Source organism: Rhincodon typus, chromosome 19 (genome assembly GCF_021869965.1).
Source record: "Rhincodon typus isolate 14 chromosome 19, sRhiTyp1.1, whole genome shotgun sequence".
NCBI classification, from domain to species: Eukaryota; Metazoa; Chordata; class Chondrichthyes; order Orectolobiformes; family Rhincodontidae; genus Rhincodon; species Rhincodon typus.
The window spans coordinates 4,638,738-4,664,723 of record NC_063350.1 but is presented as its reverse complement, the minus strand read 5'-3'; the positions used below and the strand labels follow the sequence as shown (position 1 = coordinate 4,664,723).

Genomic DNA, 25,986 nt, shown 5'->3' with positions numbered 1-25,986 from the left:
GGCCTGCTGTGTTCATCCAGCTCTACACCTGGTTATCTCATATAAATGCATGTGTTATTTTTTAAAAAATCACCAAACCTAAAGCACTAAGACTGATCTCATATAAAACAACTTTCTGGTCAATTTTTAATTAATGTATCATGAAATCACCAAATAGCTTAATTGGCTAAATACACACTTATTAATCATTACTTGAGAATGACAGTTTAGCCCTTAAAGAACTCACGTGTATTTTTATTCAATTTTCTTTAACATCAGTTCCATGAATCACCTAATTTTAGATTCACAATGGCATCATCATACAGTCAAACACTGCAAGCATGACATACATCAGAAATTACCATCCTTCAGCAACCAGTAACTGCTGATGGTGGTGATGGTGGTGGTGGTGGTGGTGGGGGGGGGGGGGGGGGGTTGTTGTTTGCTATGATGCATGTAGACATAATTACAGACAGGAACTTGCAGAGGAATGAAAGTCAACAGTTTTAGCTTTTTCCTTTAGCTGGTTTAGAATTTTTGACATTCAGAGGATGTTATTACAAAGAGCATTCTTTACACTCTCCAACTCCAAGGAAAAAAAATGCTGATTCATCATGACAGATATTAAGTGGGCTACAAAATGCATCTTAGACGCAAGGCAGAGATTAGATGCTCACAAGAGATGCAGAGTAGAAATTCTGCTGTAAACTGGAATTTCAAATCCAACCAGTATGCTGTTACATGTGATTATCCAGCCAGGTTGAAAGTTTGGTTATTTAAAGTCACTCTATTTAATTCTGTTACAATTTAACGTTGATAATTTAATGAGGCTTGCAATCTTGTTGGGCATCACAAGATTTGTTTCAACCTTGCTTCCTGTGCAATCTGATTCATGCCTTCCTCAAATCACAGAGCTGTGGCCATTTCCCCCTTATTGACCTTCAAGTTGTGGCCTCCCTGTCAGCCCCTTCCCCTCCACTCCACCCACCCACCATCACCGATTCACTCATACACCACTTCCCGCTCCTGAACTTGCGTTCTCATTCAAGATCCAGGTAAAATCCAAGGCTAGAGCTCTGATGTCTTAGAAGTGTGACTGTCATTGGTTCAGAAGGGTTGGGTCTTTTACATTCCATTCTTTGTCCATGATCTTCAAAGTTATGCCTGCCTAGCTGATCTCCCATGTTCTTAAAGTTCATGCGATGAACAGGAACATTCGTGGGAACTTCATTTAAAATCAGGATTTTCAGGAACAGAACCACACTTTCGCTGTAGATTTACAGTCCTAGCAGCTAGGTCATTTCGAAGAATTTACTCAAGAAATCTGCTATTGGTGATCTCCAATTACAAAGGCACCAATACTATCACAATCTCAAATCTGTGTACCAGTTTTCTAAAGCTACTAACCAGTGGAAGTGATAATGCATACAGAACGCTTTTGGCTCACTGTGCTGGTCAGAAGAGAATGGTTCAGAAATTGTTGAATAGATGCTTTTAAGATCAGCTGAAAAGTTTCAGTAACTGTTACTTTCCACAGAAATGTAAAACAATTTAAGACTAAGCATTTTTGCATGACAGATGAAATAGAAGAACGAATTCAACTGTGAACAGTTGGAAATCTCCAATTCTTTTATAGATGGAATAAAAGTAAAGGGGATGTAATAAATTTCACATAACAATAAAAAACATTTATCAGATTATAACAATGATGTTGACTAAACTATAGTTCTATACCTTGGAAAGAGATGACTTCAGTTTTCCTACGTAATCCCAGACTGTGTGGGGTGAAATTCTGCCACCGATGTGAATTGTATCAGGCAAATCCTAAAAATACATGCAAACAGTTATATATTTTAAATGCACAAAATAAAACACGTTCTGCAACATAAGGCGGGTTACAACAGACAGTTCATGGGATGTAGGTATCACTGGCTCAGACAGCCTTTATTGCCTATATCTTATTGCCCTGTAGATGGCGGTGCTGAGCTAACAACTTGAAGGGCTACCGTCCTGGGGGTGTAGGGACACCCACATCACTGTTAGGGAGGGAATTCCCGGATTTTGACCCAGTAACAGCGAAGGAACTGTGATATATTTCCCAGTGAGGGTGGTGAGTGGTTTGGAGGTGAACGTGCAGGTGATGGTGTCCCTACAGATTTGCTGCCCTTGTCCATTTAGACGGTTGAAGCTACAAGTTTGAAAGCCACTACTGAAGTAGTCTTGGTGAATTACTGCAGTGCATCCTGAAGACATTACAGAGTGTTTCCACTGTGCGTTGGTAGTGAAGGGAGTGTATATTGAAGGCAGTGAATAGGGTTCTAACCAAGAAATCTGCTTTGTTCTAAATCGTGTTGAGCTTAGAGTGCTGTTGGAACTGCATTCATCCAGGCAAGTGGCATTACATTGCTGACTCATCCCTTGTAGATAGTGGACAGGTAATGGGGAAACAGAAGGCAAGTTACTCACTGCAGAATTCCCACTCTCTGACTCACTCTTATAGCCACAGTATTTAAATAACTTGCTACAGCGAAGGCAATGAAAAAGGTGACGTGATTCAAGCTGAAGATTAATAACCTCACAACCACTTTTTTTTTAAGAAGTATCAATAGCCATGTCTTTTTCTTTTCTACTCTGGGGCCATTTTGTAACTGGTAGGTCTTAAACATATAACAGAAGAAACATAATCAAAGGCTTAAGCCACTGAGGTCTTTCTGGGGAAATCCAAACAAATTTTTAATCACAGACTCAAAGACCCAGGGAAAGTATCAAGTTTGTTAAGTTACCTGGCTGAATACAGTTCAAGTTGGTGCTGAATGACACAATGAAAATGTAGTTTCACCACCCAACTATCTCAACAGACCTTGTACTTATGTCATCCTAAACATAACAGATGTACTAAACACTGCCTCACTTGAGATATGAATAAATTCAAAATTAGCTTCCAGTTTCCACAATTATTCACATTGAATGCTTTTATCAGTTGAGCCTGTCCTACAACTCACTAGAATCATGGCTGATCAAACACTTCAATGTCATTCACTGACTCCAATCCATGACCTTGTAAGCCACTGGTAACCAAACATCTACCAATCTCAATATTAAGCTTACTCAAAGATGGAGTTTCCAAAGCCCTCTAAGGTAAATATTCAGAGTGCAAACACTATGTTCTCATGCACAGACTAGAAAATATTCTTTTAGGTTCCACAGTTTCTGTAAACATTGAAGAGTTGATTAGTGTTTTGTGTATTTGTGTCTTAGACGATTAAGATAAAAGTATATCCAATTTTTTATTGGTCCTAAAATTTTGACATAAGATTAGATTTCCTCGCCAGCCCATTTCTTCCCATCCTTCACGGCAGAATAGGCTGGGATAATTAAATAGTCTTAACACAGCAGTACGTACAGACTGAAGGTTCCTCTAGTCCAGCTGTTACCAAACTGCTACAGGATTTTCCTCCGTCAGCATATTCATCTAATTTCAAGATGCGATATACTGCAGGCTGGTGAGGTGGGAGTCAGGAATGGGAACTTTCAAGGGATCTTTTCTCACCACAACCTAGTGATATTCAGGTTGACTGTCAGGCCCAAGTAGGCAGCTCAGCTCAACTATTGAGTTTTCAGCACAGGCTCAGTATAGGATGGAGCTTAAAAATGACGTCTTTCATGGGCCTCTGTCTAAAGGATATTCACCATCTAGGCCCAAGACAGAAAGATTGGTCAGTTCAATAATGCGCTGCTTGTCGAATTTTACATCAGCAATGAGTCAATGCCATCTGTAATGGGGAGAAGATTTATTAGATGTGGTAGGAGTCGGGGGAATAAGAAGAGTTTCATACCTCTACTAGATAGTCAATTGAGCCAGATACTGGATAAGCTTTAGTGACAAACTTTGCTACACCATGCATATTGATAAATCCTTTCCAGATAGCATCCAGGTGAGACAGGAACAATGAAGTATCCAATTCAGCTGGGGTCTTTGCTTCTGAAATCCTGGAACAAAAATAGTATCAGTTAGGTAAACATTATACAACAGTGACAACATCTCAAACTGCCTTGGATATAACATTTACTCAGAATCCATTTCTTCATAACTTTAAGACCAATATTCATTCAGATATGAAGTCTGTTGGAGCATTCAGGTTACATGCTCAACATCAACAATACCTATATTAAATAATTTGCAATCCATTTGAGCCCTCTTAATTTTTTAAGTCCAGCAAAATCTATTAAAGGTTAATGAGGAAGAAAGATAAGTGATATGGTAACCTGCCTTTTATCTTTCAGATGTTGATCAGAACATAGGAACTGTTGAAACAAAAATAACCAAGGTCCAAATAGTTTGTCTACTATTAACGTGATAGTTGCAAGATACAATGATAATGGAATTGTTGACAAAACACAGTAATCAATCTTAATTAACTAATCTAAGAGGGGTGGAGAAAAATTCAGTACTGAAGATCTTTTGGAATCATGAAAGATATATCTCATCTACATCTGAGTGAATCAGTGTAAACTGGTAACTGCTTCCACCACTTCCCTGCAAGAAATCTATTCTATGCATTAAGCACACACACACTGAACTAATAAGTAGAATTTTAACTGAATCCATTGATTGCAAAACTAACAGGGTCAGATGTAACATTGGTTTTTGCACCCAGCTTGTTATTACTCTCCAAAGTGAATGGAGATGGAATATCAGGCATGGTGCAAACCTGATGTTTCACTTGAGCCCAGAGGTTTCTTGTCTCTGCATTAAACTTCACTAGTCATCTGTCTGTACAATTCCTAAATTCTCTTGTAATTTACCCTATTTAGCGTTGCTGTCTCTTTGTTAGCTTTCAAGAATGTACAAATGTATCAGCTAGGGTTTCAATAACTTCACCTGCAATGGATGTCAAACTCATGGATCTTCAGTTTTCTGGATTCCTTTTGCTGGCTTTTAATTGAACTGATTTTCTATGTTGATACTCAGGACGGAAGAAGGCAGCCATGCAATCCCTTGAAGCATTTAATTATAGCATATTTGATCTGTACCTCAAGTCCATTTGTCACCTTGTAAGATCATAAGAAATAGGAATACAAATAGGCCATTTGGCCCCTCAAGCCTGTTCCACCATTCAATAGGATCATGGCTTATCCGAAATTCCTCCTGCCTTTCCCCCATAACCCTCGATTTCCTGACAGATCAAGAATCTCAGTCCTAAACAGACTCTGCCCACACAGCTCTCTGTGGCAAGGAGTTCTGAAGACTCTCAACTCAGGAGAAAACTCCTCCTTATCTCAGTCATAAATTGGCACCCCTTTACTCTGAGACTATGCCTATAGACCTTGACTCACACATGGGCAGACATTCTCTCAGCATTTGCTCTGTCAAGCCTCTTAAGAATTTTATACGTTTCTTTGATATCTTAATAGCCAAGCTAACAAAATCGATCAAAATGCAGTGAGAATTGCCACGGTCCCAGAGAACCACACGGTGCTCTCTCATCAGAGCTGACTTGTGGTTAGTCTAACCTGAGGGTCATCATGCCTCAGGCAAGAGGCATGGTTGAGACAGTGGGGCTCTTCATGACAACCTCAGATGATACTGTAATTGAACTGATCTAACAACTACCTGTCTGAACAACGCCAATTGGCCCAGGAGCCATTGCCTTTGCAAAAAGGAAGGTCCAGATTTCCAACACTTCGAATTTTTTTCACTGAAAGTGTAGATTGGATCTCACCAGGCACATTAGAAAGGACTATAGTAGCTTTGGGCTTCTCTGCACAACAAAACTCTGTCTGTACCCCTCCCAGTTTTAAGTTTAAATCCAGCATGGTCTTGCTTCACCTTATCTCAAATTGCTTCCAGCCTTCTAGATCTCCCAAGTCTTCCATTTTGCTGGCATTTCTTTTATACATTCCGTTTCACATTTGGCAGCTGCATCTTTAGCTGCCTAGACTCTAAGCTCTGCTATTCTCACCACAAACCACTCTGTCTCTCCATTCTTCTTTAAGACCCTGCTGAAAATCGTCTTCTTTGACTGGTTTTTGATTATACTCCAATTTCCTTTTCTTTGATTTAGCACACTCCAATGATGCTGTTGTTGGAACAAAAAGTGGACATTCATTTGCCCAGTTGGTAGTTACCCAACAGAGTTTACGTAAAAATTGTTATGAGGCCACGCTTAACCTGGGAATGGTCACGAGACATCTGAAACATCTGTTTCAACGTGGAGTGGACAACATCCAAAATGTACGTAGGTCTTCCCAATTGTGCATGTGTATACTGGTTGTGAGGGAGCATTTTCACGAGTTTGATCCACGAGTGCAAAATTCCCTTAGAAGGCAGTTATTATATTCGTTATTATGCTTTCCAACCAATCAAGCCTTTGTGTGTCAGAACAACTACGTTCAACTTCGTTCAACAGTTTGACCTAGGGTAATGAGCGCTGTTCTGGGGCATCAATCTAAGGAAGGATGTGTCAACTTTGGTAGGAGCACAGCATAGTTAATCGGTATCATACCTAAGATCCAAAGGTTAAATTACTAGAGGAGATTACACAAACTATGGCTGTATTTCCTGGAAATTAAGAGGTTAAGGGGCAAACTGATTAAGGGACAGATGGGGTACAGAAAGAAATTTTTCCACTGGCTGGAAAGTGAAAAATGAGGTCTAGTCTAAAAAAAAAAGCCGAATCTTCCAGGACTGAAAGTAGGAAAGACTTGTACACAGAAATTGTAAGTTTCTAACACTTCTCCTCAAATAAAATTAATTTTGAATCTGACAGCTATCAGATATCCAAAGGTATTAAGGGACATACGCAAAGGAGTCCGGAGACAGGTTACACATCAGCCATGATCTCACTGAATAGGGTCAAAGGGTTATAAAAAAAAACACTGGAAAAACACGACTTGTTCCCATTCCTATGTTGGATATCTTGGAAAAACTAATAAAACAAAAATGTGCAAGTCCAAAAGTATTTTAACAAGTGTTCAGGGCAACTACTCCAAATCATACATGTTGAGTTTTAGTCACAACAGGAATTTAGGATGGGAGAGAAAACATATGGATCAGAAATTGTTTTTGAAAGTTCACGAGGAGACACAAAATGAGTTTTGAAATATTATGAAAAATGTATTATGATGTCTTGCTCGTGTCAAGTTCAATTCTAGCTTTCCGTTTGAGACAAAGGTTATTGCTAGTCTTTATTGTGAATCTGAGTGTGAATCTGCATCAGATTGATGTTGTAATGAGTTTGCACTTAAAACAAAAACATAATACAGTTGGCTAAATGTATTTCAGATCTACAGCAATGTTTACGAACTGTTTAACAAGGCACTCACAGCCACTTTCATCCCATCTTGGGGATTATTTTGTACGTAAATCTAACATTGTTCTAACTGGAACTTTGGATGGTTAAAGATGTTTCCTCCTTATGTGCCTTACACACCTTACTGTTGTTGATATTGTATAGTTTTGCTCAGGTGCAGTTGATGGTTTTGTCAGTATAGATTTAGGAGCTGCAGATGTCAAAATGGATTTTGGTGCCTCTTCCTCCTCCTTTCCACCACCAGAAGTTCTCCCCATCACTTTGTCGGAACCCGCGGTACTAAGTGAAGATGCTGATAATGTAGGCTTAGAGACAATGGAGGTGGTAAGGGAAGAACCTATCGTGACAGACGTTCTCTCTGTGCTGACAACTCGAGTTGGATTATTAGCTGGTGACATGAAGGAGTTGCTGACTGTTTCTGAAGTAGGCTGTGAAGTAACTACAGTGGTAGCTGTCGTGACTATTGATTGAGAGGGAAGAGAGCTCATTTCTTGGGGGGTCAAACCAGAGTTCTCTCCTGCTATTGAAACAGTCACTGTTGCTTTGTCTTGCTCTTGCTGACATCTCACATCAGGCCTTGATTTCAATTTTGGTTCTGCTTTTTTGGTTACCACTTTCGGCTTCTTAGGCATTGGTTCATCTTCTGAGACTTGAACTTTTCCTGAAGGGAGCAAATCAACAAATGAGTAAAGGTTTGGGGTTAATTTCAATACAGATATGGTTTACGCTCCACCTAACTGGCATCAATCCTGAAACGAATAGGCTGAATTTATACCCATTTTAATGTTTCCATTATTCACTACTCAAGCTCATAAGCATGCTGGTTAGTCTTTAATCACATTGCACAGAGGCAAAAGGGAAAAAAAGTGGAATTAGTTGCCAGCAAGATTTATTAATTAACCAAGTTTCATATTCATTGGGAACCATTTGCTTGACTAGATGTAGGTTTCAAGCCAGCGAAGCTTTTAAAACTCAAACAATTCAACAACTTAAAGGTACAGCTGTAGTGTCTACATCTTGAATTTGCTGTGAAATGGGACAGTTAGATCCAACTGAATCCTACTTACCATACAAGCCCTATCACCATGTGGTGAGCACCAACTCACTATAAACCAATATTGATACCAGGGTGCAACTTTCCAAGGACATGCACACAGTGGCAGCTTCCCTCTAAATTTTGTGTGTATGACTCTCAATTTTCTATTCATTCAATGTCATGGATGCAATATTTCAGGCAAAATACCAACTTTCTGATAAACTGTTTGCCGTAAGAGGTTTCTCCAGATAGGATAGAATCTTCTGACATAACCTATGTTTATCATAAAATTATTTCTAAAATGTTACGACAATTATTTATGCATTGCTCATGGGGTATGATGGACAGCAATCAGTCCAAAATAGATTTATGCAAAACATGAGCCTACAATCCAACTAAAAGTTCAAGACTTCTCTATTGTGTGGTAGAGATGCTGCAAAACTCTGAACATAGTTCCATTGGTCCCTCCATGGCTGGACAACATTAGGACTCCAAGTTATAATGTGGAAAAATGCCTAAAAGCAGTCCTGGGAGCTGATTCCATATATAGTTTCGTTGTGAAAGTAATTATGTACTTGGAAAGGAAAATCTGCAGGTTTACATGACACAGCAGATGGGAGAGAGACTAATTGGGTAGCTCTTCCTAACATCAGACATATTTTGTATAATACTTTGCATTTTATTAGCGTAGTGATTATTGAGGCTGTACAATTCCAGTTTTGTTCTCAACACAACTGTTGCACTGATCATAGTGTTCATGATGAATCTTAAAATGTTTCTTTGCTGTATACCTGTGCAGATTCTGCAGTTCAGATCAAATAGGTGAGCTCGGTGTTCATCTGTTGTGTCTTTAAGCATGCTGCTGAAGATATCAGGTAGCGGATGGCTAGTCTTCTGAGCAGGACGGATATCTTCCTGCTCCTGAGAAAAACAAATAAACACACTTCAAGTGGATGAAAGAATCTGGACAACGGTAAAAATACAAAGAAACATTTGCAACTACAATATCTAGCAAATAAGGATTGTACACAGAGGAGAACATTTGAACATTTTATACAGTTTTAAACACAGCAATAATCTTGAATGGACTGCTGTGAATGCAGATTCAACGGTAACTTCCAAAATGTAATAGAAACATAGAAAATATGAGAAACAGGGCCTTTGAGCTCTGCTCTACCATCAAGTACGATCAGAGCTCATCATCCAACTCTGTATCCTGTTCCTTCTTTCCCTCCATATCCTCTAATCCCTTTAGCCGCAAGAACTATATCAACTCCATGACTCTACATCTATTTCCTACTTGAACAGGACAAGTTTGCAGGATGAGGGAAAAAAGGCAATGGGTTTAAGAACCAGTATTGGGAACAATGGTCCTCCTCCTGTGATAAAAATATTTGGTGAATTTAGCACATTAGGATGTACTATTTATCATTTTTTAATATTTCTAATCCATTTCATCTACCTTTTTCCAGCAATCATGAGTTAATTAGTTAATGCAAATGAGAACACATTAGGGTGCCTGCTTTGCTGGTGACATCCCATTCTGACCAGTTGTAATGTCGTGACCTCAAATGGGCAATAAATGCTTACTTTGCAAGTCACCCTATATCCTGATGAACAATTACAGAAACCAATTCTTTGAACCACAGATCTCAGGGTGAAACTATAAACAAACCAAACTTATTAAAGTTCACTGCTAAGTATCAAATTTTGCTTGCATTAAACCGCTGTAGTTCTAACTGAAGTAATCAGCATATACCAATCACTGAACTTGAAACCGCCCTCAGTTCTTTCCCAAACAAATTATATTTAAACTGGAACATTACATTATTTTAAATATGTTGAAAATAAGTTAACTTCAGTAGGAAATCTGATACAAGAGTCGGTATCACTGCCACACCCAAAATCAAAAACTCAACGTCTATTTACTGAACAATTTTAAAGCAAAGAGAAATTAGAGAGAAAAAAATAAACGACAACTGGAAGCAGCTGTGAAAAAAGCAGAAAGATAGTTGCAACAGTAACTGGAAATAAAGACAAAGAGAAAAAAAGGATTATACAGAAATTCAGTTAGAGAACAAGATGGAATAGCTTAAAATGAACAAAAATCTTAACAGCACGGAACTGTCAAGTTAAAGGCCAAAAAGTTCTTCTCTATTGTTTAAGGATTTAGAAATTTGCAAACCTCAAAAACCAAAATACTTATAAAATACTTTAGTGGGCTTGGTCTATGTCTTTTCTGAAGAAGGATCTAGGCGCGAAACTTCAGCCTTCCTGCTCCTCTGATGCTGCTTGGCCTGCTGTGTTCATCCAGCTCTACACCTTGGTATCTCAGATTCTCCAGCATCTGCAGTTCCTACTATCTCTGATGCAAATCTTTTACGTCACTGGCTAGGTCTTGCTTAGAATGGTGCATTACAATTCCATTCTGCTTTAAGTTTCCTTCCAGCTGGTATTTCCACAGCAGCCAGTTTTGTTCAGTTTTCTCAGTAATCACAAAATACTGAAGAATGAGGATCCTTTATATACAATGCTTTGCCTCTGTATGAAGTGTGTGCATTTTACTGTGCCAGGATAAGTGTCAAAAAGTAATTTGAAGAACTGTTACTCCTATGGGTAGATTATTCTTTATATAGAGTCAGAGTGTCATGGAAACAGACCCCTTTGGTCCAGCTAGAACACACCAACCATGTTCCCAAACTAAACCAGTCCCACTTGCCTGCATTTGGCCCGTCCCTCCAAACGTTTCCTATTCATGTACTTATCCAAATGTCTCTTAAAAGCCATAACTGTACCTGCATCCACCATTTCCTCTGGCAGTTCATTCCACACACAAACCACCGTACAAAAAAAATGTTGCCCCTCATATCTTTAAATCTTTCTCTTCACCTTAAAAATATGCCCCCTAGTTTTGAACACCCCCACCCTAAGGTATCCCTTTGCCATTCACCTTATCGATACTCCTCATGATTTTAAAAACCTTAGAGGTCGCCACCCAACCTCTTATGCTCCAGTGAGAAAAGCCCAGCCTATCCAGCTTCTCTTTGTAACTCAAACCTCTCCATTCCTGGCAACATCCTGGTAAATCTCTTCTGAACCGCCTCCAGTTTAATAATATCCTCACTTTAACACGGCAACCAGAACTGCACACGGCACTCCAGAAGTGACCTCACCAATGTCCTGTACAACCTCAACATGACATCCCAACTCCTGTACTCTAAGGTCTGAGCATTTGGCAAGCTTGCCTTAATTTCTTTCTTAAACAGTCTACCAGTGATGCAAATTTCAAAGAATTATGTACCTGAACCCCTAGTTCTACAACACTACCCAGGGCCCTACCATTAATTCTATGTCCTGCCCTTGTTTCTTTTTACCAAAATGCAATAGCTCGCATTTATCCAAACTGAACTTCATCTGCCATTTTTCAGCCCATTGACCCATTTCATCAAGATCCTTCTTCACTGTCTATGATACCACCAGGTGTCATCTGCATAATTCTTTGAAAATTAGTTAGGGAACATGGTTGGCGTGGACTTGCTGGACTGAAGGGTCCGTTTCCATGCTGTATGACTCTATAACTTACTAACAATACCCCCTATATTCTCACCCAAATCATCTGCATAAATGACAAACAAAAGTGGATCCAGTACCGATCCCTGTGAAACACTGCTGGTCACAGACCTCCAATGTGAAAGACAACCTTCACCATCACCCTCTGTCTCCTGCTGTCAAGCCAATTTTGTATACAATTTGTCCACTTCCTAAGTCAGCATAGTCTTGCAGTTATCTTGAAAGTTCCATGAAATGCAAATCGTATCAGAACCCATTCGAAGTTTATGTCGAATTCATCTGAGGAAACTTGACTGGCATGAATATCCAAGTTCTGTCCTTATATATTCTGCAAAGATCAATTTTATCCAGTCCATTATACAGGTCACCTATTTTCTTCTCTGCTTCCCTCTTCTAGATTTTCCTTACATCTTCGATTTCAATAATTGACTGTCTATCATCTGCTCCAATGTCACCAAAATACTGTATCTTTGTCTTTGATATTATGCACTAATTTCCTCTTTTCTACAGCCATTTCTTCATTAGTCTTTCTATGCAGATATACTGAACACGCCCCCTTCCCACATGTCCACATCATGAAAGCATTCACCTCATTAATAGTTTATTTATTGTTAATGGCTGCGAGGAACACAATATGCTGTAACATATCAGCAAACCCCACCCACCTGCAAATCTACGTTCAGGATCTCTGATGTTAAAACATCCTTCATTCTGACAAAACTGGTCTTGGTAATTTTAATTCTCTTTCAGATCTCCCAGTCACATCTCCCATCACTTGTAATAATCTGCCTAAGGGTATGCGAATGCTTTCAATAGTTCCATTACTTATTCATTTACTTCAATTTTTAGTTCCAGGGTTAGGTGGCATCTTATCACAATTGTCTTGGTGGTCTTCACATTAGTTCTTAATCCATATCCCACATTTCTGCTTGCACATTGTTCAAAACGCTCTGTGGCACCTCTTTTGACCTGCAATCAGATGTGTCATTCGTGTATCTCGAGTTGTTGACATTCAACCTAACAATGCTGCAACCTGATAGAATTACTTCAGCATACAACTTGAAGAGATTTAGGGATATTAAATATCTCTCTGTTGTACTCCTCTTTTGATTGAAAAGCAGTCTGGCAAGTCATTATCAAGTCTCATCACTGCTCAAATGATCCATACAGATTCAGAGTTATCTTTTCATCACTTCTCAATTTCTAGTCTATTTAAGCATTTCATTATTTCCCAGTAGTGGATTATCAAATTCCTATTCCTAGTCTGTAAAGCAAAGATACATAGGTTTTTGCACTTGCAGATACCTTTCAACGACTTTCTCAAATGAAAGATACCCCTTTTACTTCCTTTCTTTGGGATCTTGACCAGTTACCACATTTCTGGGGTTATTTCTTTTCAAAATAAGTAGACTAATTTTCACCACACAGATCATGAGGCTTATTATCCTGTAGTCAGAACAATTCAGAACTTTTGATTTCTTTTAGGATAGTTTGGTCAAATTGTTGCTCATCACAGGTTTTAAAAAAAAAAAAATCTTCTTTTAAAATCCAGCTCACAAATAATCTGCTCTAATCTAATTTTAGATTGCTCATGTTCTGTATTAACAGTTGCTTCACTTACAATTAAGTTCATCATGCATGGAATGCAAGTTGGCGGGACATGTCCACATCAAAATATTCAATCTTGCATTCTAGAATACTTGCAGTCACCTTTCAATCTTCTACTTGCTTCAAAATTTTATTAAATGTTCACAGGTTAAAAGTGACACATTATGTGAAAGTTATTGGAATCTACTTCTAATACAAAAATCCTTTTAGAGGGGACTTCTAAACTGGTTTAACTTGCAAAACATTCCAATCGCCAATGAATGTGCTCAGCACATAGGTGACCTGAGCAAGATTAGATTATTCATCTCCAATTGCCTTAAACGACTGGTGTTATTGGTAGAGAACATTCAATTAGTCTATTTAACTAATGGGGCATTACAGAGTCAACCACGTAGTGTGGACTGGAGTAATGTGTAGCCCAAGAGATGTACATGTGGCACATTCACCTCTGTCAAGAATAAACTGCCAGATGGATTTTTTTTTAAAAAAAGCAATCTGACAGCTATCATGGTCATGTCAATTTTTTCTCATCAGACAAACAGAATTCCATTTCATAACGACGAAATATGAACATTAATCTCTGATTTGCTGCTCCCCTTTGTTTCAGATCACAATAATCTACACTGCATTACGTTCTGAAATTACAGCATTCAGTATTCTAACTGAACATTAGCTTCAGTTGCTGTTTACTGTGGAGGGTCTCTGCTTATGAAATATGTATTTTGCAGTCTGCTCAGTGTGACACTATTGCTTACTGAATTGTTAGGATAATGATTCTTTTCAACTCTAGTTACTTTTGAGATAACTCTCATCAGGCTCACAGAGGTTGCCCTTTTGATTTACACTAACTCAATTTAATTGCCCGCTAGGTAAAGTTGCCACAGACCCACCAGACCAGAGACTGGTGATGGTTTAACCCGAGAGTTACCATGCCTCCGGGACAGGAGGTTGAGAAGAACAGTCCTCATAGTAACCACAGCCAGTGCAGGAATTGAACCCAGACTGTTAATCTGCAGTGCTAACCGATCCTTGCTCCCACGTACTCTGCATTCTGTTCAAGTGGATCCATAGCATACAAGAACCTCTGATGTGTTTAGTGGTCTGTGAATGATCTTGGCCCAATTTTACAAGTTGGTTATGTGATTCAAACCAGAATTGAAGCTTCTCCCATAAAAGTTGGGAACTTAACGTTGGTTGTTAGTCAGCTCTAGGTGGTCTTAAAATCAGAAGTTGGTGCTTTGTCTCCTCCATTTTTATCCACAAAAAGCTCATTTTACTAGGAAAACTTGCTTTTTAAAAAATATTTATTTTTGAATATACTTTTGCTGTATTTTGATGTAGCACTATGTGGCAAAGGTAGGGATTCTCATGAGTTTTTCGACACACTGTAAGTCATAAAGAGCACCGATTGCAGAAAAATATTGTTCATGTCTGACGTGACCCTGAAGCAATAAATGTGAAGCATGCCCAGTCCCTGTAGTCTACACTTCACATTACAGGCTGCCCCAAAGCTGTGCCATATGTTGCTCAATGATCCAAACACATCTGAATCAAGAATGGATCTTCCTGTAGAAGTGAAGGTTATCACGTCATGAAGCTTTCATGTCATATTATTCCTCCATGTTATCGTAGTTGATATCTGAAACACCGAACAGTCTAATGCTGCACACAAATATTAAGGAAGCAAGATTAAGGAGACAAAATCTTTAGCACGTGCTATGGCAGTGTACCTCATTATCAACACCACAGCCTTAATGCAGCAAACAGTTAAGATTAGATTTTCTGAAAAGTGGATTACATGCCAATATAGTGCTGAAACTGTACTTACACCCATTAATCAATCTCTGTTCAGAATTAGTTCAATTTCCCTCCAAACACCTTCATTACATATTATGGATTTTCCATAATAACAGGATACCATGTAGGCTGTTTGCCTGCATTTTGCTCCAAAGCTGAAAGTAGTTATTCCATGTCTACCAATGTAACTTAATGTTGGAGGGTTTTGCTTTTTCAAGATATACGAGTCTGCAGAAATCTGTAGACCCTATCAGAAGAGCTACCGTCTGTCATGCAGCAAAGCAGCATCAACTTCAGGGTCTACGGGGCAAGATGTGATGGCAATGAGCACTATTTCTACCATCTACTCATAATCACTAGCAAAAGATATTAGGTCAGCCAAGGCTAACAGAGGTAGTTGTATTTTGCAATGATGCACAACAATTTGAAAACATGCCAATTACTAATGACAGCACTGCATTTGATATATTTTTCTGACATCTGGAAACAGGACAGAATACAGTAATTTAAAAAGCTCTTTTCTGTCCTGAAAATATTTATTTTACTTTCAGCTATACATGTAATGAGTATTGGAAGCGTCCAGGTGCTGGTTAATTTCACCATCAGCTACAAACTACAGAAAACTGGGGTGCATTCTGAACAATGACTTGCATCATGCCCTCATTCTACGTTCCTGTTGGGGACTACAGCCATGAACCAATAACAAGGAAGTTCCAGCTGAATCAAAGACTTTTGCTGAAAATATGCCAGCTGTTTGATAGCTACATACTTCTATGGGTGGCACACTGGAAGTGCACAAAACAGTAAGAATCAAGGAAAGCCACATTATCTGCAGATTGTTGTATATATTTCCAGTGACATCTCTTTTGTCCCTGATGGAACACGTGCTGAAAAGATTTGGGGCAAGGTGGAAGATTACCTGTAAAGGAATGGAAGGTTCACCTCCAAATGCACACTTGGCAGTTGTGGAAGACAGCAGCATGTCAGTTAGAAGTCGATAATCATAACCATTTTGTGAGGGAGGCATGACTTTCTAAACGATCATTAAGATGTCATGTGCAATATCTGTAATTTGATCAGGCAATGGAGAAATGGATATAATCATACCCATGATAGGTTTTCAGCCTGGCATCTTTGCAGTGACTGCTCTGAAAGCAGCAAAACATGAGATATAGCACTGGTTCCTGAAGTACAGTGCACAAAATCAGTTGTAAGACTTTTGTAACTTATAAGAATTTTAAATATCCACCTAAAAAACAAATCTTCATTGTTTAAAACATATTTCAAAATATAACTTACCTGCACTTTGCTCCAAATCGCTTATGGCTCATCGGAATCGAACTGGACCTCAGTTACTCTTCCAAAGTGCACATTTTTGCAGGGCAGGGCAGGGTAGGGCGTGCAAGGGGGTAAACATGAACACAGCACCAAGTCAACCCTCCAGCTGCCATTTGCATGCCACTAGGTTGGTAAGTGGTAGCTAAAAAGGCTCCAAGGTATATTTGTTGGGACTCAGGCTTTGACAGTGGGCCACCCATTGTCCTGTCTAGCACTGCACAACATCCAGAGGACAATTAAAGTATAGGTGGAATCTGACGATGCAAATGTCAAAGATACATCAATAATTGTTTTCCAGAGAGAAACCAATGTGCACTCATCATATTGCAGTCCACTACCATGTGTTCACATTATTATAAAAAGGGAGAATGATTTAGAATAGAGAGATCCTTTCCATGTCACCTTGAAAACTAAGTGGAGGAATACTCTGGCCTTGTCACCTGTGCATTCATCTTCTGACCCTTGATGCTGCAAATTGGTCACAATTAAGAAGTGTGTGCAAAAGGGCAACAGTTGAATGGAACACTGAAATGGTACTTCAAAAGGTAGCGGTACTTTAATTTGTATCATGGTTTTTGGGTCTAGAAGAGCTGACATCTACATGGAGAATTTCCTTTTGATTTCTTCCTGTAATCTGCAAGTGGCTTCCTTCTATGCAATGCTATATCCATTTTCCTTCCAATAGAAGTAGTCACAGTGCAGTATAGTTTCCTCTCAAGATCTTACATGTTTTGTTGAAGATATGTTGCCATTTCTTAACTTTATTTAGATTCTATTCACTGCTACTTGTTTATAATTCTTAAGGCAGCACAACAAAGTCACGCTGGAGGAGAATGTTAAATAAAAAACATCAAACTCTTGAATAAAAATCAATGGTCCCTACTACATTTCTGTTGTTAACAACAGAACTAGCCGTGATCTCTGTTCATTTGAGAAAGAGCAGCAGGACTGAATGACAGCACGTCTTTTAGTGCCCATGCAGGCAAACTTCATTTGGAAAAATCCCAAAGATGAAGCAACTATGGGTGAGAAAAGAAACCCATTGGAATTGGTACTTTGTGTCTCACTTCTTGTAAATGCAGGAGTGAATAAGAATATATAATTTCCCACATGCCCAGTGATTTTTCCAGCGTCAGACAGTAACCTTCTATACAGATAATTAAGCATTTATTGGGATCCCTACCAACATGCCCAAATTTGAAACGTTCGCACTGGGTCACGCAATATACGTGCCATGAACAAATTATGACCCAGGTCAGTCACAATGTTACTTGGAGCAAAATCTTTGGGTCAAAAGTCCTGGAACACTTTTCTTAACAGCACTGTGGGTGTACTTTACGCTCTTCTCTCATAAATGTAACATTCAAAGCAGTTCACCACCTTCAAGGATAGTTAGAGATGGGAAATAAATGTTGACTTAGACAGCCTGAACTGTATCTCATGCATGAATTTTTAAAAAATCCCTGCAGGGCCTTGCTTAGATCTCGGATGAGAATATACTATTTGGTCACAGTCTTCAGTTCGGATAATAACATGCAACAGAGAAAGATTGTCTACCTGCAGCATTTTGTATACTGAACTCTTGCTCTAGCTTGCTGATGGGTGTGCTTGCAAACTTACACGTGTTGTTCCCCTTTATGCCATTTTGGTTGAAAACATGTGGACAATGGTCAAGTTTCCATTTAAGTTGCAGTGAAACAACTGATTTTAACTTGCAAGCCTGTTGGCAAAGCAAAGATGCTAATGTCTTGCATTTAATAACATGTAGCAATTGATTTCTGGAAGATGCAGATGCAGTACCCTAAGCATCACAAACACGCTGTATCTGCAGTGTGCTAACCACAGGATGCACTGAAGCAACTCTCAGACATCTTCCTCAACACTTCCTAAACTTATAACTCTCACCACTTACAAAGTAAAGGGCAGTAGGTGTGTAGGAATGCAGCCTTCTCCAAGGCTCACACTCCATCCTAACTTTAACATATATTATCAGCTCTTACACGTATCAGTCAAATTCTGGAACATCCCACCTGGAAGCACTGTGCAAGCATCATCACCATACAGATTTCAAAACATCACTAACAATTTCGCACAGCAACAAATATCAGAGTTGTGAGTAATGCACATACCTAGAGTATGAACACTCTTTATACAAGATGTGCCAGGTCCAGGGCATCGGTGTTAGCTGGTATGGTTTATACCAAATTATATTCAGATCAAAATGTGTTTAATTTGTTCTTCAACACATACATTTACAATAGCACGAGGAGACATTGCTGTTTTCGTAAATTGCCCTACCATTCAGGAAAGCCATGGGAGATTTCAAATTAACACCTGTAATGTGGATAAAATGCTGACGGTATCTGCTCATTGTCAGCTCACCGAATCCAACTGTGTTCAATTCAGTGCAGTAGACAGGACTCGAAGCCACTATTACTTTGGTATCAGAAAAGATTAGTTATCTGAACAAGGCCGTATAGTAGCATCTTAATTTTCTGATACAGCTTCTTAAGGCACATGCTGTTTTCCTACTCACCCATGAGGAATTTACGTGTACTTCTTGGCAGCTGCCTTTGAACCTGAGCAGTATGTTAGGAGAAAGTCTGAAATGTAATGTATGCAATGCGCATATTTATGTGAGTGGGGTTTGGTCAAGGTGGTGAAGGGATAAAGAAGTTCCAATAGTTGTAAGGCTACCGTACTGAAATATTTTGTATAGTCAAACCGGAAAGTCCCCTCACGTACAATGGTAAACTGGCTATTGCGTAAGACAACTAAACTAGAAAGAAATCTAAAGTCTTTGTCTATGTACCCAGATTCACTAAATTTATAATGTACCATGGTTTAATGGTGGTAAAATGAGAACATGTTGCAGAGATAGGAGAGACTCAAAACTTTAACTCTGGTTCTTTCTCCACAGATGTTGTCACACCTGAAGTTTTCCAGGCCTTTGTTAGGCTTATATTCCATTTATGTAGATCAAGGGGTGACATAATTGAGCAGCCTGATGTGTCTGGAACTGCATGTCAGTGTCTTATGGAAGTCCATATGTGCAGACCCACAAGGGAGTTGTGCAAGAAGTTTGAACTAATGAGGAGCAATTCTCTTGCTTCCTGGGGCCCTCCATGACACACCTGCATTAGTACTTAATCTAGGAATTTTAGACAGATTAAAACTCAGTCTAACAACTACATGAGAGATAGCAAGAACTGCAGATGCTGGAGTCAGAGACAACACAGTGTGGAACTGGAGGAACACAGCAGGCCAGGCAGCAGAGGGGCAGGAAAGTTGATGTTTCAGGTCGGGCCCCTCCTTCAGAAATAACTACATAACCACAAAACTGAGGCCTTCAACGGCTAATTTAACCTTTTGGTTAAATTGGACCGGATTATAAACTTCTACACCACTCAGGAGCTGAAGGCTATTTGACCCCTAGAGCCTACACTACCATTTAATAAGGTCACAGTTGATCTGGCTGTGGTATCAACTCTTCTTCACTGTTTGTCACCCACCCACAATCTTCAATATCCTTGACCATCAAAAATCTATCCAACACAGCCTTTAATAAATTCAACAACCCAGTCTTCATTGACTTCTGCAAACAAAATTTGACAGATTAACAACCTTCTGAGAAAAAGTAATCTTGTTTTTAAACTGTGCCCGCAATTCTTGTTTCCTGCACGATAGGAAACAGCCTCCTTGTAGCCTATCCCCTGCTTCCTGTTAGTTAACTAAACATTTATCAATCGTATAAGGTTATCTCCCAGATCATGTCTTTTTGTTTTGTATTAACTTTTAATGTGGTACTTTATGAATATTTTCATATTCATTTGTGGGATGTGGGTGTTGCTGGCTGGCTGACCTGCCGGCCAGCATTTATTGCCCATCCCTCGTTGCCCTTGAGAAAATGGTGGTGAGCTTATTTCTTGAACCCTTGTAGTCCACCTGCCATGGGTTGACCCACAATGCCATTAGGGAGGGAATTCCAGGATTTTGACCAAGTGATAGCGAAGGGACAGCAATATATTTCCAAGTCAGGGTGGTGAGAACTTGAAGGTGGCAGTGTTCCCATATATCTGCTGCCCTTGTCATTCTGAACAAAAGTGGTTGTGGATTTGGAAGGTGCTGTCTGAGGATCTTTGAATTTCTGCATCTTGTAGATAATACACACTCATTCTGGACGGTGTCATGCTTCTTAAGTATTGGTGAAGTTGCACTCATCCAGAAAAGTGGGGAGTATTCCATCACACTCCTGACTTGTGCCTTGTATATGGCGGACAGGCTTTGGGAGTCAGGTGGTGAGGTACTTGCTGCAGTATTCCTAGCTTCTGACCTGCTCTTGTAGCCACTGTGTTCACGTGGTGAGTCCAGTTAATTCTCTGGTCAATGTTGATGTTGATAGTGGGGAATTCAGTGATACTAACACCATTGAACATCAAAGGGTGATGGTTAGATTGTCTCTTATTGGTAATGGTCATAGCCTGGCATTTAAGCGGTGTAAATGTTACATACCACTTGTCAGCCCAAGCCTGGATATTTTCTAGACCTTGTTGTATTTGAACATAGACTGCTTCAGTATCCGAGGAGTTGCTAATGGTGCTGAATTTTGTGCAGTCATCAGCGAACATCCCCACTTCTGACCTTATGATGGAGGGAAGGTCATTGATGAAGCAGCTGAAGATGGTTGGGCCTAGGACACTACTCTGAGGAACTCCTGCAGCTATGCCCTGGAGCTGAGATGGTTGTTGGAGGTCAGTCATGATCATCTTCCTACATGTCAGGTATGACTTCAACCAGAGGACAGTTTGCCCTCTGAAACCCGTTTATTGTAGTTTTACTAGGGCCCCTTGATGCCACACTCCGTTAAATACAGCCTTGATGTCAAGGGCTGTCACTCTCACCTCATCTCTAGAATTCAGCTCTTTTGTCCATGTTTTAACTAAGGCTGAGAGATCAGGAGCTGAGTGGTCCTGGCGGAACCCAAACTGGGTGTCACTGAGCAGGTTATTGCTGACCAGATGCTGCTTGATAGCACTGTTGATGACACCTTCCATCACTTTACTGATGATCAAGAGTAGACTGACAGGGCGGTAACTGGCTGGGTTAGATTTGTCAGCTTTTTACATACATAACATATCTGGGCAATTTTCCACATTGTCAGGTAGATGCCAGTGTTGTAAACGTACTGGAAGAGCTTGGCTGTGACAGTGGCAAATTCTGGAGCACAAGTGTTCAGTACTGTTGCTGGAATGCTGCCAGGACCTACAGCCTCTCCAGTATTTCCAGCCATTTCTTGATATCACATGGAGTGAATCAAATTGGCTGAAGAATGGCATCTGTGATGCTGGGGACCACTGGAGGAGACCGAGACTGGTCATCCACTTGGCACTTCTGATCGTTGCAAAAGGTTCACCCTTGTCTTTTGCACTGATATGCTGGGCACTTCCATCTCGGAGGGGATATTTGTGCAGCCTTCTCCTCCAGTGAGTTGTTTAATCATCCACCAACATTCACAACTGCATGTGGCAGGACTAGATGACTGCAGATGTCGTTTCCAAGTCTGAGTACACCGTTAAGTGCCCCATTATCCGCTTTGCTTATGAACTCTTCAAAGTAATCAAATAAATGACAGACCAACTCCCTAACCCACCTCATCTATTCACTAACATTCAAATTGGATCTACTAGCGTAAGACAGCTAACACTTACAAAAGGGACATGTCCCGTCTTTCCCTGACTCAATAGAGTCCTGACTGTGCTCTCCAACAGACAGTGCACTATTTCTGTGAAAGATGGACTTGAAAGATCTTGGTTAAAATGTGCAGCAGGCTTCAAGTTGATGGGATTTACAAATGCAGCTGTGTTTAGATACTCAATTAGATAACTGGCCACTGCTTAGAAGAGCCAAGCTGAGATCTATAATGAAAAGGTCCTTATCATGTAGATAAAGGCAGACTATTTCCTTTGATGGGATGAAATCTAAGAATAAGGAGAACAGCTTTAAAATTAAACATCAAGCCAGTCATGGATGAGCCAGGCAGAATCCCCGCACACTAAGGGAAGTAGAAATTTGAAACTCTCCCTTAATAGCTGAGAGGCTGGTTGTAATTTGAAAATTTCAGAATTGAGATTGATATGGTTGTTATGCAACAGCATTAAGGGTAACAGCACATTAGTAAGCTTATGATGCAAAGGTAAGGATCATCAACATTGCAAAGAAATCTCAAGACATCTGCTCCTTTTCTGGTGTTCCAAAACTCCTAAAAAGGGAGGAATAGCATGAAGGGATGAACTTGAGTATTGTTGAAAAAAAGACAAAGACAGACATTTTGCCAAATATTTTCATCTTGCACTCATCAGCACAATTTGCAAGGATACAATTTTAAGGATAAAACTAATTCATATACTGTATGAGAAAAGAGTGCTGATTGGTTGCTAAGTGGTCTTGGATTGGTAGAGTTGTAGTCATGGAGAACACATCAGTTAATAATGAATGACATAACAGCCAACAAAAGACTTCCTGCCCATCACACAAATGAATCACATGATACATGAATTTCAGTGTCAATGCCAGGTATGGATGTCCCAAGGACTAGCAGATCGTATCAAAAATCACGTCGCATTGGCTGTTTGCAACAAGCAAGGTGATGACTGTAACCAATCACCCCACTTGCAAAACTCAAATACAATGTCCAACTTTAAATGTAATGATGTATTTAAACAACATTTGTTGGATGTTCTAGAGTGTGGAAGTATTGTGCTGACAACCAATTTAGGAGCGTCACTCCAGTTTGCAATGTAGCACACTTGCATGTACTGTAAGCTACATATATTAATACACAGGACCCTGTATTTTGCATTCAGAACGAACATGTACATGCACTGTACCTGTTTCAATTCATTGAAATAGGTGACAGCTATCTGCTGGTTCAGTTCTAAGCCAATGCCTTGAACACAGTCCATCTGCCTGGTGTAAAGTTTAAACAATACCTGCCATTAAATGTCATCATGAACTGGCACATTCTCCATGGCAATGCCTCTACCAATCAGAGTCTAACTGCCAACTGATCACCACTGTCCTCTCATATGGTATAAATGTTGATTCTCCACTTTAAACTAGTATTCACATGAACTGTCCAGAGGATAAAAATCTTCAACAAAATGGAATGAAGTTAATAACTGTTCTAATAAAGCACAGTTATTTTTATCTGCACTTCACTGCCGACATGATTGTAACACTATTCCAAAAAGCATTAGCCAACTAAGGAGGAAGCGAACTGCTCAAATCAAACATTTGACTTTGTTTGGCTTACTTCTTTTTCCTGGAGGTGGCAATGCACTCAGTCTTCATTTTTACCAGACTACTTTTTGTTCTAACCATCCTTTCACGTACTTAGCACAAATATTTCCACTGCTTTATTTTTAGTACCAGCCTTTCCATAAAAAGCTGATCAAATACAGGTGTACCACATCTACTGGTGCACACCCATCAAGCTCCCAAGGTCTTCAAAAAAAAAAAAAAAAAAAAATCAGCCAATGCGTTCACTTTGTCCTCCCTATCATGAACCTGTTTTGGTTAATGTTTCATTACACTATTTCTATCCTGATGCTGCATGATGTTATCTTTAATGAGTTTCCATGGAAGGCAAGTGCAAGGGTCTATAGATTCCAGAGTCATATTTGCTACCTCTTTAAAAAAGATTAACATTTGCCTTCCATTTCATCCTCAAGCATCTTTCTGGAAGATCTGTGCCAGAGTTTCTACAAGGATTCTTGTGTGAATTTTATTGCTCAGACAGATTGATCATTTTAAATTCCCACAGCTGATTAGTGATAGGACTAGTGTCAGAACTTAGCTCAATAACATCCCTTGGCTCTCTCTGGAGATAATTTAAGTTACCGGTTTCCTGCTCAGTAAAAACTAAAGCAAAATACTTACTTAGGCCTTTGCGAACCTGAATAACATTAGTTGTTATGCCTGATCCTATATTTAAGGGTCTACTCAATTACTTGTTTTTCTTTTCTCCTACATCTTAAAAAAAAGCCTCATTCCTGTTGCTTTATTCAATTCAAAATTTGTCTTTGTCATTGACTTTTTGTGTTTGAATCAGTTTCGGATTGATGCATTTTTCCTTCCTGGCCTTTCATGCTTTCTTTCTTCCTTTTGTGTGTTGCTTACCAAAGTTGTTCAATCAGACAGAACCACATTTAAACTTGGCAACTTTACTCTGCAGGGTGCACACTGATCCAGTACCACCTTGAAGGAAGTTCGTAGACCCTCCAATATCCAAGTCATATTCAAACCTGCCAGGCCACACCAATGAGGCAGCCAAAGCACAAAGTTGGTTCTCTTAAAATGTAGTAACTTAGCGTGAATTTTTATAATCACTTTAAACCTTGCAATGTAAAACTATGTCTTAAAACTTTCTTTCATTGATTCTAGAAATTCAAGTCTCACTATTAGCAGAGACAGTTAATTTCTAGCAAGTTGAAATCTCCTACTTGATGACTCCTACCTCCCCTATTTTGTCCCTTGGTTTCAGGGCTTTCATTTTGTTTGAAAGCATGAGGTTGGGGTGACGTTCTATGGCACTAACCAGCAATAGTTTACCTTTATTGATATCGATTTATTCCAACCAAAGTAGTTGTGTCTGGTTTTTCCTTTTTAATGCCCTTTCCCTATTGTGCCTCAATATGAGCCAATGGTTCAAATGATGCACTAATGAATCAGACGGAATGTTAGAAATATTATTGCACAGAATTTCCAATGATCGTTCCTTACAGTCCAAATTTTACTATTCCAACTTTTCAAAAAAGGACAAAAACCATCATTGGCTGGCAAAACTCAAATTATTTCAGTAAGAAATTTAAAATCCAAAATTTGATTATACAAATTAGAAGCTAACTACTTATATGTGCATCCTGTGTAACATGCTGACATAACTTTTGAATTATCTTTTATAAATCAATTATTTTATTCATTGATTCATCGTTGTACAAAGGGTCAAAGAGTTAAATATGAACTGTTATATTTTCCAAGTAAATCGACCGGCAATTATAATAAAAACTATGATTTTGAAACTGAGGCACTACTTCAGTATAATTCACACACAAATTACTGGAGACAACTGTAGCAAGTAACCAGAGAAAAGAGAAAGAGGGCAGAGCACAAATGGAGAAGGCAGAATAAGCTAACACACTGATGAAGTGATCAACCTTCCTGGGAGAGAATGACGTGAACTGAACATAATAGAAAGCGGATTAAATATAAGAAGCAGCAAGTGGATTAGAAGGCAGCCACTGGAATTCTAATCCCAACCCTCTTTCTGCTCTTTTAAAAGGCTAC

The 25,986-nt window shown here is 39.3% G+C and overlaps 1 protein-coding gene across 2 annotated transcripts in view; it reads right to left on the bottom strand.

Annotated features, from left to right (window-relative positions):
- The window catches only part of LOC109911837 (death-inducer obliterator 1-like), a 101,804-nt gene that overhangs the window by 16,749 nt on the left and 59,069 nt on the right, over positions 1–25,986 (bottom strand). For both annotated transcript variants that reach the window (XM_048608280.1, XM_048608281.1), the window contains exons 11-14: positions 9,120–9,249; positions 7,413–7,953; positions 3,816–3,969; positions 1,714–1,803 (exon numbers count right to left, since the gene is read on the bottom strand). In XM_048608280.1, coding sequence (XP_048464237.1) covers positions 1,714–1,803; positions 3,816–3,969; positions 7,413–7,953; positions 9,120–9,249 — 915 coding nt within the window. The remainder of the gene's footprint in view (positions 1–1,713; positions 1,804–3,815; positions 3,970–7,412; positions 7,954–9,119; positions 9,250–25,986) is intronic.